We start from the raw sequence: 17,018 nt of genomic DNA, 5'->3' as shown, positions 1-17,018 counted from the left end.
TGACTTCATTTTTGTAAATGATGTGAGGAAGGAGTTAAAAGTCATTTTTTGCCTGTGGATATCCAATTGTCCCAGCACCTTTTGTTGAAAAGATATTCTTTCTCTGTTGAATTGTCTTGGTATCTGTGTTGAAAATCCGTTGACTGCAACCATGAGGTTTATTCCTGGACTGTCAGTTCAGTTCCACTGCTTCTGTTCCATTGATCCTTACATTTATTCTTAGGCTGGTAGAAAAGGTCTTGATGGTTAGTTTTGTGTTCTCTGTGATTTTTTTCTTTATAAATTATTTCATTGCTCAGGTATAGAAATTCATTTAACTTTTGTTCATTGATTGCTTATCTAACCACCTCTTATTATTCATTATGCCTGTTTTCTGTAGATTATTTTGGACTTCATTGTATATGTGAATTACAGGTTTTGTTTCTTACTTTGCAATCTTTATTTTTTAAACTTTTATTGTATTTTCTTATCACACTACCTGGATTTTTCAGAGCCACGGTGAGTACAAGCCCTCACAAGAGACATCTTCATCTTATTCTTGGTTTTAAAAGGAAATTTCACAATTCAGTATAAAGTCTGCTGTGGGTTTTCCATGGATAATTCTTTATCAGTCTAAAAATACTCTTTTTCTCTTCCTACTTGGCTTGGAGTTTTTATTCCTTGATAGAAGTTGAATGTTATCAAATACTTTTTCTGTATCTATTGAGATGATCATTTTTTCCTTTAATTGTTTAGATAATGAGTTTTACTGGTCTCTTTTCTAACATTAGCTCAGTATTTCATTTCTACAGTGAATTCAGCTTGGTCTTAATATATAATCTTTTGTGGTGTGTTAGCAGGATTCTGTTTGCTTATATTTAGGCTTTTTACATCTGTGATCATGCATGAGTTTGTCGTTTTGCCTTTCTCTTACTGTCCTTGATTGGCTTGGGACATAACAAGGTGTTACGTTGACTGTGTAAAATGGGTTGAGAAGTATATTCCCCATTCTCTAGAGTAGTTTGTGTGAGATTGAAAGTACCCATTTTTTGAATATTTAACTTTTAGCTGCTATTTTACAATAAGTACACTATTTAACCTATAGGTATGGGATATATTTCTGACTCTGTGAAGTAAGGCTGCAAAAGAGGGTATTTGATTCATTGCACTTTAGCAGCTTGTTACTACTGTACTATTAGCTAATCTTAAGGTTACAGTGTGGCAGTAAGTTATTACTTTGACTCTGGCATGGAATAATAAGGTTGTATTTTCACAGATGAGCCATTGTAGTGAGAGCTAATTTTGTGACTGCTTTTACCTTTTTGCCATCAATATAGACAGAAAGGCAGTGTTTCCTGCATGTAGACTAATTAAATTTCTATTTATCTTACAGAAGTGATAGACCTTACTCACGATAGCAAGGATGATCTTCAGGCTGCCATTGCTTTGAGTCTGCTGGAGTCTCCCAAAATTCAAACTGATGGAAGAGATCTTAACAGGTTATTGACTTAATTTATAATCTTTGTTCCACACCTTAGTGTGTAGATCAAAGACAGTTCTGCCAGGCTTCTTTAATTGCACCTAAATGAAACTTCTTTTATAAGAAAATTTAAATTCATGTTAGCTTACTTACTCTTTGGTTCACTTTTGAAGAAGCTGAATACGGTAAGAGTCTTAACTGCAGCCTGCTGTCTTTGAGTTGAGTAGAAACTGCAAGGTTCTGTAAGTTTCCGTTGCTATGGAAACCAAACTAGTGCAAATGTCTGATAGATACATATTCTCTGTTTTTTAAGGTGTCTATGAGTTTGTATTCTGTTTGTAAACCTTGAGCCTTTGTAAACTTTGAGAGTTACGTTGTTGGCTATTTGAAAATGAAAGTTATCATTAACTCCCCTGTCTCAGAAGTGACTAGAGGGATGTATTTTTTGATTTGGTACTGATTTAGTGGTTGGTGTTGTTCACAAATAACCCAGTTCCAGGGGTGGCATGTTAGTTTGTAGACACGTTGACCCCCTCCTATTGCTGAGTTGCTTAGGACCATGATATGTGTGTTAAACAATTTGGAGGTGCTTATCTTTAGCAGAGTGTCTCTCTTGCCTCTTTCAATGGCAAGTCTGAAATAAGGCACTTGCATTGAAATATAAAACTTTTAATAGTCTTGAGTCTTAATAGTCTTGAGTCTCAACTCAGTTCCATCAGGGCCTTACTGGTAATAATCTCTGCTTGGAAGGATTTTAGCAACTTTATGTTTAAACCTTACTTTTCATTTATGTTAAAATTAAAGTTATAATACGCCCAGTGATAACCCAGTTAGTAGTGTACCTGGCATTTTGAATTTCCTATGAAAGGTTATCTACAGCCTCCTTATAGAATATTGTTGTTTAACTCTTTTCTTTTTTGATGTGTGGTGTGTTGGCACAATATAGGATGCACGAGGCAACCTCTGCAGAAACTAAACGCTCCAAGAGAAAACGTTGTGAAGTCTGGGGAGAAAATCCCAATCCCAATGACTGGAGACGAGTTGATGGTTGGCCAGTTGGGCTGAAAAACGTTGGCAATACATGTTGGTTTAGTGCTGTTATTCAGGTATGAAATTTTTAAGAGACAACTGTGTCTTCTGGAGACAGTTTTGTAATGTATTAAGCTGGAATATGAGAAACACAGCTTTGAAAAATGGAGACAGGTAAGTAAACCTGGAGAGTTTTCCCCACAGTATTATCGTATTTCGGTTACTTTCTTATGTTTCGGACCTAGACACTCTGATGTCTAAAGTGGGCAGTACTGAAAACAAAATCTTCCGTGTTTTTAAATAGGTTGAGTGAGTGGTGTATTACAGCAGAGCACGAGTTAATTAACAAGGAGAAATCAGTGCTCGCTTCGGCAGCACATATACTAAAATTGGAACGATACAGAGAAGATTAGCATGGCCCCTGCGCAAGGATGACACGCAAATTCGTGAAGCGTTCCATATTTTTAAAAAAAAAAGAACAAGGAGAAATCAGTCTTTGAGAGGCTATTGTAAGGGACCAAGCAGGAAGGAAATGGTTGCAGCCTGGAATGGAAAAGTGGCATAAACTGTGGAAGGTGGGAGTAAAAACATTCTCAAGGTGTTCAGGAAATCAGGTGTATAGGGCATGGCAGGCAGCCTAGTAAGGATATGTGCAGGAAGGGCTGAGGAAGACCAGATTTCTGACTTGAGATACCAGGTGGACAACAGTGCCATTTGACACCAGAGGAGGAATAATTTGCATGTGTGTTAAACGTGGGATGTGGTTAGTTTTAAAACATGCTGAGTTGTAGGGTCCACATGGAACTACTGGGTAGGCAGTTATCTTTGTGAATCTGTTGTTAAGTAAAAAGACCTGGGCTGCAGATAAAATTCTGGGAATCAGTAGCCTGTAGTTGGTGATCAAGCCCCGTGGATGGATGGATGAATTACCCTGGGGAGCGTGTTGCCTCTTAAACTTAGCGTGGTTGCAGTGTAGCACTTTACCCCATCCTGCAAGCTTCTCCTTCATAGTACTTGCCAGCAACCCAACTGCTCACCAAAAACTGAGCCCTCTGTTTCCACGCATAAAATCCATGGGTTCCTTCAGCTCACGCCTTGCCTGGCACTGTTTTAGCACTGGGGAAACAGCAGTAGATAAAACAAGGCCCACACTCCCGTGGAGTTTGAAAAGAGTGGGGCATACAGGATACAAATTACGTATCAGGTGGTGCTAAGGACTATAAAGACGAACGAGAGTAAGAGGGACTAGAGAGGGAAGGGGTGCTGCTCACCCAGGGGTTGGGCAAGGCCTTTCTGCCACGGTGAGCACCTGAGCAGAGGCTGGACTTGGGTGAGGGTTGGATGGGCCATGCAGTTACATGAAGAACGTTTCACATGATCACGTAAAGAACGCTGCAGACAGAGGGGACAGCAAGTACAGAGACTCAGAGTCAGGAGCTTAGTACGTTGAGAAATAGGGAGAGAGCTGGGACTGAGCCACTAAGGAGGAGGAGCAGACAGCAGTGACGACAGAGGTTTGGGGGAAACGGGGGAACCCGGGGGTCATGCCAAGGATTCAGAAATTATGAGAGGTGGTAGTGTTGGAAGTTTTGGAGCAGACGAGTACTGTGATTCTGCTTCTGCTCTAAGAGGCTCACCGGCTTCTGTGTTGAGAATAGGATGTAGGAGGTTCATCAGGAATTAGGGACATCAGTCAGTTCTTTCCTTTTGAGAGAGAGGGAGAGAGATTGACTGAGACTGAGACCCTGCCCTGAGTTGACGTCCCTCCTGTGAGAGATGATGAAGAGGAGACAACTGAGAGAAGTTTCAGAGAAAGCACGGGGGGATGGGACAGAGCGCGTGTCGGGAGGGCTTGGCCTCCAGTAGCAAGAGGGCAGGAGAGTAACAGGAGAGGACAGGAAGAAGTGATGACTGCTAACTCACGTTGAAATGGTTCCTGATGGTCATTTTTTCCTCTGAAATAAGCACCACTTTCTGAGACAGCGTGGAAAAGTTGACAGAATCTCTTTAAGAGGGTGAAAGTTTAAAATAGTTGTCAACAGCGGGAAACAGTTGGCACCAGACCACAGTAGTAGAATTTCTAAAAATATGAAGCTCTGCTTGAACTTATAGACTTAAATGCATGGTGGTATCAGTGTGCCCTGCTTTATCGAGACTTTTTCTCTTGGCAGTGCTCCACACTGCTTAAGTGGAAAATTTAAGTTCATCTAAGTTGGAGGATTTGCTGGGTAAGATGAAAGAACGAAAGGGCAGTTTGAGAATTTAATGAATCATGGTTAGAGATCATGGGATCAAAGCTGGGGAGAGGGCGAAATGATGACAGGAAGGAGAGACAGGGAAGATACTCGTTTGCTTGGGTTCCTGATGACGTCAAAGCACCGGTGTCCTGTGAGCCCCTGATCACGTGAGCCAGAGGACAGGTTATCTGTCCAGAGCACAGTTTTCTGAATTTGTGGTCTGAGCGTGGCAGGTGTTTCAGGTACTGAGGTATCCTGGGTGTGGATGGGGGTGTGGAGATGGAGCTGAGGAGTAGGTCACGAGAGGTAAGATGCTCAGGGAGCCAGAGGTCCCTGGGCTGAGCATAAGTACCTGTGTTCTCTCCATGAATATAAGCCAGATAGCTGCCTAGGTGCTGTTCTGAGCCCTTCAGATACAGAAGTGAACCAAACCTAGACTGAGCCTTGCCCTTAGGAAGGTAGATTCTTGTGAGGCAAGATGGACAAGGAACAGTAAATAGAAAATAATAAATAGTTGGAAAACTTAACTAGTTAACTAGATAGATAAGTTTCTATACTATGTTAACCTGTAGTCACTGTGGTGGAAAAAAGAGGAGGGGGAGGGAGGCTGGAGCTGCCTCGGGAGGGCGGAGGAGTTTCCCACATCGACTGTGAGGTCAGACCAGGACTCTTGAGGGGCTGAGGCTGGAGCACATGCCTGGGCAGCAGGCAAGGGAGTGAGCCCATAGCTGCTGGGGGTGGGGGTATTCCAGGTAACAGACGTGCCTCGCAGGGCCCCAGCATGGGAGCGAACTTGGCGTGTTCAGGGGACTTCAGAGCCCCAAGTGGCTGGAATGCTGAGTGGAGGTGAGGGTCATCGGAGCTCACAGGTAACAGGAGCAGTTACCTGTTGTTGGAGAGGTAACCTGACTTTTGTTCTGAGTGACACGGGGAGTCATATGGGTTCTGAGCGGAGGAGTGATGGACTCTGACTTGAGTTTTCTAAGGCTCCCTCTGGCCCCTGAGGAGAGCAGAATGGAGGGGTGAGGATGCAAGTGTTGAGACGTGTGAAGGGGGCTGCCACAGTCGTCACCAAGAGGCGTGCTGGGCCAGGCTGGTGGCCGTGGGAGTGGAGGAGAGGTTGGAACCTTGATTTATTCCCAAGGTAGAGCTGAGAGATGTTGACCGAAGTCACCTGGGAAGGCTGGCGGACTTGGGGTAGTCGGAAGAGCTCTCACCACGTGACAGTCTTCAGTGGCTCGGGGGCTCTGTTTTGGTCACACATGTTAGAAAGAGAGTGAGAAGGACCTGTGTGGAGAGTGGGCTGGTAGAGAGGAGGTTCTGGAGGTTGGATTAGGTGCTCAGGACTGAGGGAGAGGACGTGGTTATGAATAAAATAGTGCCCCAGAGGCAGAGTGCAAGGGGCTTCTTACTGGATGTCAACGGTTAGTAAAAGGAAAGGAGTCAAAAGATTATTCTGAAGTTCTAAATTCTGATGCCTGGAGGAGGAGGATGTAATTAGTGCTAGAGAGACTTCAGGAGAAGCAGCAGATGGTGGAGGGCCAGTCAGTATTGGATTGGGAAATGTGAGTAATGTTAACTCACACTGTTGTCATTTTTAAGAATCACAGCATCTTTGGGGGAAGCCAGACTTTGGCGAAGCTGCAGAGCTGCAGTGAAGGGACTTGGGAATGTAAAACCATTTTTCTCACAGTGGGAGAGAAATCCTGGAACTTTCCTGTTAGCAGAATGGGGATGAAACTGAGAGGAGTGGAGAAGGGCTAGGTTAACGGGGGAGGTGAGAAGAGAAGAGAGCAGGTGGCAGGTAGAGCTGAGCATCCCAGGCCTGGCTCCAGACAGAACTTTGCTATCCCAGCCTCACCTGACTGAAGTTGCCAGGCCAGGTGTCCACTCCACCTGTTGGCTGAATCCCAGTAGAGCTTGTGATGTCCCCAGTCCAGGTGTACTATTGGCTGAATTCTGTAGAGCTTGTGATGGAGTGTGTGAGGTCGGAGGCCCATTGTCCACTCAGGCTGCTGCTCCAAGAGTTCCAGTCTATGGGCTGGAAGGCTTTTTCACTGGAGGAGTATGTTGGGATGAGGAGTTAGAGTCATACAAGAGATTTTTTAAAACATCAACTTTCAAAAGAGAGTCAGTCATAGTTGGAAAAATGTGTAATTTATAAGCAATAAAAAGGAATTCCTTTCCCTAATTCTGCCAGTCCGAGATATCTGCTGTTACAATTTCTTAATACCAGTACTTACGACAAACAGTGGAGAGTAATGAACACAGTTTTAGAAAAAAATGTTTCAAATCCCTGTACTATTGAGTCCCTGTTATGCCCATTGCCCATTATGCGCCCCACCTTCCTAGACACACCCACAGATGTATGTAACCCTTAACAGTGTACCATGTTGTTTTATATGATTAAACTTCATATACACAGCATAGTACTCTTATTTTTCTACATAGAATGTTTCTGAGATGCATCCATGTTGATATTTGTAACTCTTGATCATTCATTTTTACTGTGTAGTTGTCCATTTTATGAAAACATTGTTTCTACAGTATTAATGACTGTATAGTAATCTGCTGTACAGGTGAACTATAGTTTATTTAATCTTTTCCTATTAGCCATTAGGTTGTTTCTAGTTTTTCTCTAAAAAGGATTAACATTCTTTCTGCTAAATTTTTATACATAGCCATTAAATTCTTAGAATAGAATTACTAAGTTAATGGTTATACACATATTTTTATGATAAAAAAATTTTTTTTGCTGCAGTTATTTTGAAAGAAAGGCTCTTAATCCATTTCCTTCTTTATTTCAGTCTCTGTTTCAATTGCCTGAATTCCGAAGACTTGTCCTCAGCTATAGTCTACCACAGAACGTACTTGAAAATTGTCCAAGTCACACGGTAAATTGGTGTTGAGGAGTCTTCAGTGTTCAGCTCCTTTCATCCCAAAGGCCTTCAGGTTTTGGTTAAAGCTGATGACTGTGATGGTCTCTGGCTTCTGCAGCATTTGTTTCCATCTCCTGATGACCCCTTTTATTTCTTGGTGACAAGAAATAAGGATTTACAAAAATGTGAAGTTAAGCAGGAATAAAGTGAGAAAAGTAGTTCTAAGAAAGCAGTGAGTCACTCTGGTGGCCTCAGCTTTTCTGCCCCTGGGCCTCCTTCAGGCACCTTCAGCCACTCGCGCTGAGTGATGCAGGGTGGATGATGGGATGCTGGAGGCCTGGACCTTTCACAAGAGACTGCAGCTCGTTGTTGCCAAGGGGGGCAGCCTCCTGCCCGGATCAGCCCTGCCCTGCCAAGATTTCACCTTGGTGATGCTGTTCCCAGCAAGAGGGAGGGCAGCGGCTTTAGAAAGGGAACACTGGTACTTTCTGACAGTATGCTGTCTCTGGCTTCTGTCAATACACAGGTAGTCATGAGTTTAGGGCAATCCCCACCACAGCCCTTATCAGAATACCTGTAACAGTTTGAGACCTGACTCTGATCTAGATCTTCATAAATGTAAATTAGGGAGTGATCGTTAACAACTTTTCTCTTTATGCGTTCTAATTTTCCAAATACAAGGTTATAAGAGTACATATGACTATCTTTCCTGCAGGAAAAGAGAAATATCGTGTTTATGCAGGAGCTTCAGTATTTGTTTGCTCTGATGATGGGATCAAATCGCAAGTTTGTAGACCCTTCAGCAGCCCTGGACCTCTTAAAGGGAGCGTTCCGATCACCCGAGGAACAGCAGGTACAGGAAGCCTGTCGTCCTGGAGCCTGCAGTGATGCCTTGTGACTATTGCTGTGATGCCGCTTTGTTTCAGCTGCACAATAAGCTGTGATCATGACGGTGTAGGACTTCAGTGCCTGCTTTTGCCCTTTATAATGCTTAAGGAACAGGTGGTAAAAAAGAATGTGCATGTGTATGTGTGCTGTGTAGAGGAGGCTGGCAGTTCTAAAGCAAAGAAGTAGTAGAAAGAATAGAATTTTCCAGGGACTGTTGAATTAGAAAGGAGGAGGTTGGAAGATACCTCAGTGAATCATGGCAAAGGGTCACCAAGGAAAAGAGAGTCCATCCTTTTTCTGCACCTTTGTCTTGGAATGGCCCAGATCGAAATCCTAATTTTAAAACTGTCTAAACCTGAGTCCAGTAGCTTTTCTGAGCAATCTTTCTTTTCTAGTCACAAGTCTGTTCCTTTCCCTATCTCCTATTAAAATCAAAACTAGCACTGTTGATACAATTACTTTTTCCCTCTGTTTGTCTAAAGGTCCTGTAGTTCTCCCGAATTCTCAGAACATTTTGAAACATTTTGTTTCCCCCTTCAGATCTGTTCTAGACACTACAGTCTGTTCTTTGAACCTTTCTAAAAGGCCTAGCTGGAAGATGTGTTCGATAGTTTGTTACAAATAGATGCCCCTGGAAGGGGCAGTGTTCCATTTAGAGCACCTTGTGTTGTCTGCAGCCCTTGGGCTCCAGTGTTCCTTGTATCTTCATGATATTTGGACCTGAAAAAGGAATCTTACACAGTAATAGAGCCTTCCTCATTGGCGGGGTAAGGGCAGAGTTTCATTTGCCCGCGTACAGTGTTGAGTCTAACTCTTCTGCACCTTATGCGTCTCTTACAGCAAGATGTGAGTGAGTTCACACACAAGCTCCTGGACTGGCTGGAGGACGCCTTCCAGCTAGCTGTCAATGTTAAGTGAGTGCTGCGGGTTTGTGCATTCTCCTACTCATAGCAGTTCACTGAGAATGATGATACAGGAGAAGATGATTCTTCTCAAGTAGAAATTACTGATTTTTACCAAACCCCATGGGGTAGCCACTCGTATTTGTCATTGTTTATCCCCCTTGTCTTTGGTTTTCCCCTCTATAGATGATCACATTCATCTGTAACTTTTTACTAAAAGGGCCATAATTATTAACTTTTAAAAGTCAACACCTGTGCTGTAAAAGTATTGAAAGGTCAAATCAATCCTTGATGTGCGAATGGAGGTGTAATATGAATACGTTGAGTTGAATTTTTCAGTTACTGACAGAAGTAAAATTCAAGGCAAAGAATATGCCTCTTACCAAATACAGATGCAAAGGTATTTGTTCCCTAAGCTTTTTTTTTTTAACTCTAGATGGAAGAAGTATGTATCATAAAATAGCTTTCTAATACATTTAAGAAGGGATTAGAGAAATAAACCATTTTCTTTCCATTTCTGTTATGCCACCAGGAAAACTTTTTCATTTGAAAAGCTGCACAAGAGGGCTCCCTCTTGCTTTTATACAATTTCTGTACCTTATATACTTCTGTCACTGGATATGGATGTATCTATTGAATGTACACACATACGTGTGTTTGCATGTATGACTTCCTTATTAGACTTTGAGCTCCTTAAGGCCAGGGGTCATGCCTGTTGCCTTCATGTCTCCAGACTTTAGTACAGTGCTGGGCATATACTTGACCAGTGAGTTTTTGAACTAAACTTATTCAGTGAGTAACTAATCCTTCACTTTAGACCATACCTGGCTCTTAATGAAAATGTTTTATTTTTGCTTTTGAGTGATGGTTTGGTTTAGTATATTGCTTATCTCATCCAAATGATACAGAATTGTTTCCTTGTTTTAAAAGTAGCAATCCCAGGAACAAATCTGAAAATCCAATGGTGCAGCTGTTCTATGGTACTTTCCTCACTGAAGGGGTTCGTGAAGGTAAATCCTTTGCTCTAAATGTTAATTCTCGACTTGTGACCACATGTATATTTACTGTGAAGAGGCTTGAGAGTCAGACAAATGCAGGTCTGAATACTAGTTCTGCCTCTTTGATGTGTGTGATCATGGACAAGCTCCGTGATCCTGGATCCTGGATCCTCAGTCTCTTCATCTGTAAAATGGGCACAGTGTTTGTTGTAGAACTGTTATATTGAATTGAATAATATTACCAAGCCCAAACCTGGTATTAATATCATACACACACTGATATTTATCAGTTTTCTCTGTTTTTTCCCAGACATAATATCTAAGCTCAAAGTGTTATTGAATCAGACTGCCAAAAAATGTGTGTCTCCTCTAGTGGCTTATCTAGCTGCATATCAGACACATGGCCAGTCATTCCCCATCTAACCCTTGTCATCTTTTGCCCTTCTGATAGTCTCCTTAGAACAATCTAATCCACTATCACTCCCCCAAAACAGCATTTCTTACTGTCGTATACAACTAGCCAAGTGTTCAAATACCCTATTTGTTTTATAATTTTTTGTGTATATAAATAAATAAATTTATGTATGTAAATATAAATGCACTTCCCTATGTGTATACTTTTTTACAGTTTGTGTTTATCAGGATCAAATGTGACGCATTTGTGACTGGTTGATACATCTTTGCATTTCTTTCCAGAATCTGCAGACTATCCCATCCCCCCATTTTTTCTTCCTCGAAATACTTTTTTTTTTTTTTTTAAAGAAATTATGTTGTTCTCTTATATTCTCTACAGTCTAAAATTTTGCTGCTCACTTATCTGTGATATAGTTTTAACATATTCCTCTCTGCTCATCATTTCATAATTTGGTAGTTGGATCTAGAATTTGGCCAGATTCAGGTAAGGCTTTTTAATTAGTCTAGACTAATCTGTAGATGGTAGGACAGTCTTTGATTAGGAGACATGTTACCTCTGGTTGCCTTTCTTTCTTGTGAGGTTAGCAGTTGTCAGTGATCTGTGCGTGGATCCACTGGTTCATCAACACTTCTAACGTGTTCTCAGCAAATCGCTGAACTAAGAAGATATTGTTTCTGTGGTGCCAGGAAAAAAGCTTTAGAAAGCAGTAGTGATGCCTTTAAAAAAGCAACCTTTCTCTTCGCCTAGGAAAGCCCTTTTGTAACAATGAGACCTTCGGCCAGTACCCCCTTCAGGTAAACGGCTACCGTAACTTAGACGAGTGTTTAGAAGGGGCCATGGTGGAGGGTGACGTTGAGCTGCTTCCTTCCGATCATGCAGTGAAGTACGGACAAGAGGTGAGTTGGATATTTTTGCTTTTGCTGTTGACAAAGCCAGATAAATAGGACTGAGCTTTTGGGCAGACTGTTTTCACGTCACGTATTAATAACTTTTTACACTTAGCAGGACTTGTACTAGTCTGAAGTGTCTCATGAGTTGGTAAGAGTAGTGAGTCTTAGTGTTTGATAATTAAATTCTTGTATGATTTAATTATATAAAGGTTGTATGCAGCCTCTGATGTTTTAAGTGTGATCAAGTTTCTGTCTTTCTGTTGAAGCCTCCCTGTACCTGAATAGGGAGACCCCTGCCTCCATATTTTTGGAGGGTAAAAGTGCAGTGATTAATTCCTATGGTATGCCATTTAGAATATCTTCCCTACTGTAGTATTTATTGTTCTCAGTTGTAAATTCTGCCTTTGCTTTAAATTTTCTTAATTTAAGATTCATTTATTTGTTTTTTGTGGGTTGGAAAGAAGGGGAAGGTGAAGGGCGAGTAAGGGTAATTAAACATCTCAAAGTTTCCACTGGGGTAAGAGTTAGTGAGTTATATTGTAGCATAATTGCCAGCACCACACAGCTTGAATTATTCTCCTTTCATCATACATTTTGAAACAGAGTTGTGTGTTTTATGAGTCCAATCCAGTAATTACTTAAAAGAGAAAGAAAATCTTTCTTGAATTTAACAGGGAGCCTGACATGAGCCTTGTCAAAGTACATTAGCCGTAGAGCAGTGTTAGAACAGGGAGAGAACTATTGCCTCCCTAGCTTTACAAGGAACGTGTTAATTCCTGATCGGGAGGCTTAACGTTGGGCCACCTGTGCAGAGCTGATGCATGCTCTTACAAAAGAGAAAGAGTGTTTATTCACAACTTGGACCTCTGGAGACTTTTATTCAAGAATTGGACCTCTCTATTAAGAAAAAAAGAAAATAGTGCCTGTTTAGATTTAGCTCTGAGGAGGTCAGGCAGATTATCTGGATTCACCTCATGCCGACAAGGGTATGTGGAGGGAATATAGTTATTTGCACCTTTGGTAAAGGGAACATTTTAAAGTTGTTGGTATGAACCTCTGCCACACAGGTGAAGTGAACAGAAATGCCTTTCCTGGTCTAGTTTTTCCTCATCTATGATCAGTGACAGTTGAGATCTTTTTTTATAACTCAGTACTTTCTTTTCTTGAAACTCAAGGTAACTTATCGGTTGATTTGACGAAGTCCTTTTTGTGTTGTCCATAAATTCTTGGAATTCAGAGTTTTTTTTCAGAACCCTCAGAATCATGAGGCTATTTCAAGTTTCGTTTTTAGTAGTAAAGGGGATTCAAATTCTGTGTGAATAAGTAGTATAGAGGATGTGTACACGTATTAGTCTTTTTAAACAATTTCTAATTCATTGGTTGGGCTAGCTATTTTCTCCAGGTTTTAAGCCTCTTAAATGTTGATGATGTAGTGAATGATATGTAGATTTTTTGTGCAGTTCACGTATTTAAAGGTCATTATTTCTGATGATGATAGTTGAATTAAAATGTTGTTCACTGGCTTGTAAGTTTGGAGTCTTGAGGAGAGTTTAACCATATTCTGTAAGAAGGCATGATTCTGTGTGGGCATTTTAACTATTTGGGATTAAAAAAAAATTTCAGTATGAGTTCATTTAAATATAAATTCTATACCAAAAGAGAGTCTAATGAGGGATAGTTTAAATCTGGCTATTGCTGTTTCCTAAACTTAACTTTTCTCTCCTGTATTTCTACTCTTGATTTAGCGTTGGTTTACAAAACTACCTCCAGTGTTGACCTTTGAACTCTCAAGATTTGAGTTCAATCAATCCCTGGGTCAGCCAGAGAAAATTCACAATAAGCTTGAATTTCCTCAGATCATTTATATGGACAGGTGAGTTCTGTGGTTGGTTGTCTTCTTGATGTGCTGTAACAGAAGTAAGCTTGTACTAAGTGTATTGTCCATAGTACTCTTCTTGAGGTCTTGATAATATGCAAATTTGGATTCAGTGGATCTAGGTGGGGGCCCAAGAGTTTGCATTTCTAAGAAGTTCTCAGGGTGATTCTATTTTCTGATCTCTGGACACAATTTGAGTAGCTAGGCTTTAGGTGAAAGCTCTGCTCTCTGCAGTGATGACCAGTATGTGGAGTAGCTGCCGTCTATTTCTTTCTCATCTGAATACTATGTGTATTCCTGAAAAAAATCCTAGACAGACTTACAGAACTTTAAATCTGTTTTATCAGCATATAGAAATGTTACCATTCTTAAGTGTACAGCCAGTGAGTTTTGATGAATATATGCAGTCAAGTAACCACTACCACAGTCAATATACAGAATATTTCCATCATCCATGCCCCTTTACAGTCAATCCCTTCCCTGTGCCCTCAGGCAACCACTTATTTTCTGGCCCTCTAGTTTTGTCATTTATAAAGTGTTATAATTAGGGACATTAATATTCATTATGAACCCTGTTGTGGTCATCATCTTTCACTTAGAATGATGTTTTTGGAATTCATGTATGTTGTTGCATATATCAGTGATTTCTTTCTTAGTATTATTGAGTAGTATTACATTGTATGGATTTACCACAATATTTTTTCCATTAACTAGTTTAAGGACATTTCAGATGTATCCAGTTTTAGGCTATTAGGAATATGAATTTTCACATAAAAGTTTTGGTGTGGCTTTTAGTGCTTCTGGGTAAGATACCTGGGAGTGCGATTGCTGGTTGTTGTATGAAAAGTATGTTTTTAACTATAAGAAATTTCTAAACTGTTCTCTAAAGTGGCTATACAATTTTGTGTTCCTATCAGCCGGTATGAAAGCTACATTTGCTCTAAGTCCTCACCAGTATTTGGAATTATCAGTCTTTTAAATTTTAGCCATTCTGTTGGGTTTATTGGGGCTTTTCTTGGTGGCTCAGATGGTAAAGAATCCACCTGCAATGTGCGAGATCTGGATTCAGTCCCTGGGTTGGGAAGATGCCCTGGAGAAGGGAATGGCTAGCACCCACTCCAGTATTCTGGCGTGGAGAACTCCATGCACAGAAGGGCTGGTGGGCTGGTCCGTGGGGTCGCAGAGTCAGACATGACGGAGCAACTTTCATTTTCACCGTTCATTGGGTTTATAGGAAGATCTTTATTTTTCTTTTGACTTGTATTTCCATGATAACTAATGACACTGAGCATCTTTTTGTGTGCTTAATTAATAGTCATTTGTATATTTTCTTAGGGGAGGTGTCTTTTGTCCACTTTTTAGTTTGGTTGATTGTGTTCATACTGAGTTGTAAGAGTTCTTTATATATTTTAGATATGAATCTAAATCTATCTTTGTTTGTCTCTTCCATTTTTTTACTAGTATCAGGCGTTTTTAGTTTTGATGAAGTCTAATATATCAGTTGCCGTTTCACAGTTTGTGCTTTTTGTATTCTAATTAAGAAATCTTCCAACCCAGGGTCACAAAGGTCTTTGATATTTTTTTCTAGAAATTTTGTGATCTTTACTCTTATGTTCATGTCTATGACCATTTAGAGTTTATTTTCATATATGGTATGAGGTAACGGGATATTTTTGCAGGAGGCAGTAAGGCGACGTGGATATCCAGTTATTTCAGCATCATTTGTTTAAACAGCTCCCTTTTCCCCACTGAGTTATCTTGATACTACTTTTTAAAAAAATTAGTTGGACTTAGATTTGTGGATCTTTTTCTGGAGGTTTTATTCTATCTGTTGTCTCATCTTATGCCAGTACCACAGTCTTTTAACTACTTTGATTTTATTATAAACCTTGACATCAGATAGTATAAATCTCCTACTATGTTACTCTTTTTTTAAAAAACAAAATGTTTTGGCTATTCTCATTCATTTCTATCTAAGTATTAAAATCATCTTGTCAAAACCCCTGGTAGCTACTGGGATTCTGATTGGGACTGTGTTGAATGTATAGATCAATTTAGGGAAATTGACATTTTAGCAATTTTTGGTCCTCTAGTCCATAAGCATGGTATTTATTTACTTATTTATAATATTTATATATTTATATTAAAGAGTTCATTTATTCAACTCTTTGTTAATTTCTCTCAGCAGTGATTTACAATTTTTTGTGTATAGTTCTTGCACATATCTGGTTGTTTATTCCTAAATAATTATTGCCTTTGATGTTATAAGGCTTTGAAAAAAAATTTACTTTTCATTTGTCCTTTACAGGTATATAGAAATGCAATAGATTTTTTTTTCCTCTTTCTTTTTTAAATGATTTTGTGTCTTTTGACATTACTAATAAATTCAGTTATTAGTTCTGATACATTTTTGTAGATTCCTTGAGATTTCCTACGTACAGTGATCCTGTTATCTGCAAATGAAGGCAGTTTCACTTCACTCCCTTCCTTTCTATCTATATGACTTTTATTTCTTTTTTTCACCTTATTGCACTGAATATGCCTCCAGTAAAAACATTTAATAGAATAGGCAAGAGTGGTCCTTCTTGGATTGTTCCTGATCTTTAGGGGGGAAAACTTTTAGTCTCATCATTAAATATGATGTTAGCTCTGTATTTTCGTAGAGCTAACATAAAACAAACCCTGTGTCTGATTAAGGCAGTTTCCTTGTATCCAAAGTTTGCTGAAACTTTGTGTTATTAATATTTTTAAATATAAATTGTGTTTGTGGGATTATTATTTGCTTAGGTATATGTACAGGAGCAAAGAGCTTGTTCGAAGTAAGCGAGAGTGTATTCGAAAACTCAAAGAAGAAATAAAAATTCTGCAGCAAAAACTGGAAAGGTGAGTCATAGACACCTTTGTACTTAGAATGGGGTATTAAAATTGGATAATTTGCTTTTATCTAAAAATGAATTCAGAGTTTAAGTGTTAACAAGTATATTTTATAAAATGGATAAAGAAAATGTGAAACAGTCTTTAAGATGGGCAGTAGTGGTCACAGGACACCTTTGACCCAAGTCACACGGTGAGTTATTGACAGTGTACTAAAGAGAAGCCAAGTTCTGATTTCATAGCTCTTTACTTTCTCTGCTCTCCTTGCCACCATGTTCACAAACATAGGAGAGGTAACTATCACAAAACTCTAATCCATTTGTCTTGAGAAAGCAGTTTTTGCAGTGCCTTGTAAAGGTAAAACAGGTCAGCAGTGCTGACTCAGAGAAGGCTTGTATTTTTGACACATACGAAGTCCTTTCTCCTGTGGAGAAATCATTGTTCATCTGTTCTTGCTGACTGCTTTTGTGAAGTCACCCTTGACTTCCTAAGAAGGAATCAGTGTAACTTCTGTCTAGTCAGAGACCATTAATTTCGTCTTTAGGAAGGAGATTCCATACGATGTCAGTGG

At 40.0% G+C, this 17,018-nt stretch overlaps 1 protein-coding gene and 1 non-coding gene across 6 annotated transcripts in view; both read left to right on the top strand.

Annotated features, from left to right (window-relative positions):
- Nucleotides 1-17,018, top strand: part of USP28 (ubiquitin specific peptidase 28) — a 66,197-nt gene that overhangs the window by 28,921 nt on the left and 20,258 nt on the right. For 3 of the 5 annotated variants that reach the window (XM_061144921.1, XM_061144902.1, XM_061144930.1), the window contains 9 exons: nt 1,373-1,478; nt 2,406-2,565; nt 7,533-7,619; nt 8,320-8,457; nt 9,333-9,406; nt 10,325-10,404; nt 11,555-11,703; nt 13,443-13,570; nt 16,361-16,456. In XM_061144921.1, the coding sequence (XP_061000904.1) occupies nt 1,373-1,478; nt 2,406-2,565; nt 7,533-7,619; nt 8,320-8,457; nt 9,333-9,406; nt 10,325-10,404; nt 11,555-11,703; nt 13,443-13,570; nt 16,361-16,456 (1,018 nt within the window). The remainder of the gene's footprint in view (nt 1-1,372; nt 1,479-2,405; nt 2,566-7,532; nt 7,620-8,319; nt 8,458-9,332; nt 9,407-10,324; nt 10,405-11,554; nt 11,704-13,442; nt 13,571-16,360; nt 16,457-17,018) is intronic. The other 2 variants (XM_061144911.1, XM_061144938.1) reach the window with 1 other exon arrangement.
- Nucleotides 2,848-2,954, top strand: LOC133065048 (U6 spliceosomal RNA). The gene has a single exon (XR_009694819.1). It is a non-coding gene; the product is annotated as a U6 spliceosomal RNA (small nuclear RNA).

The sequence above is a fragment of the Dama dama genome, chromosome 1, assembly GCF_033118175.1.
Source record: "Dama dama isolate Ldn47 chromosome 1, ASM3311817v1, whole genome shotgun sequence".
Taxonomy (NCBI): domain Eukaryota; kingdom Metazoa; phylum Chordata; class Mammalia; order Artiodactyla; family Cervidae; genus Dama; species Dama dama.
Note: the sequence above shows the minus strand (reverse complement) of the source record. Positions and strands in the feature narration are given on the sequence as shown.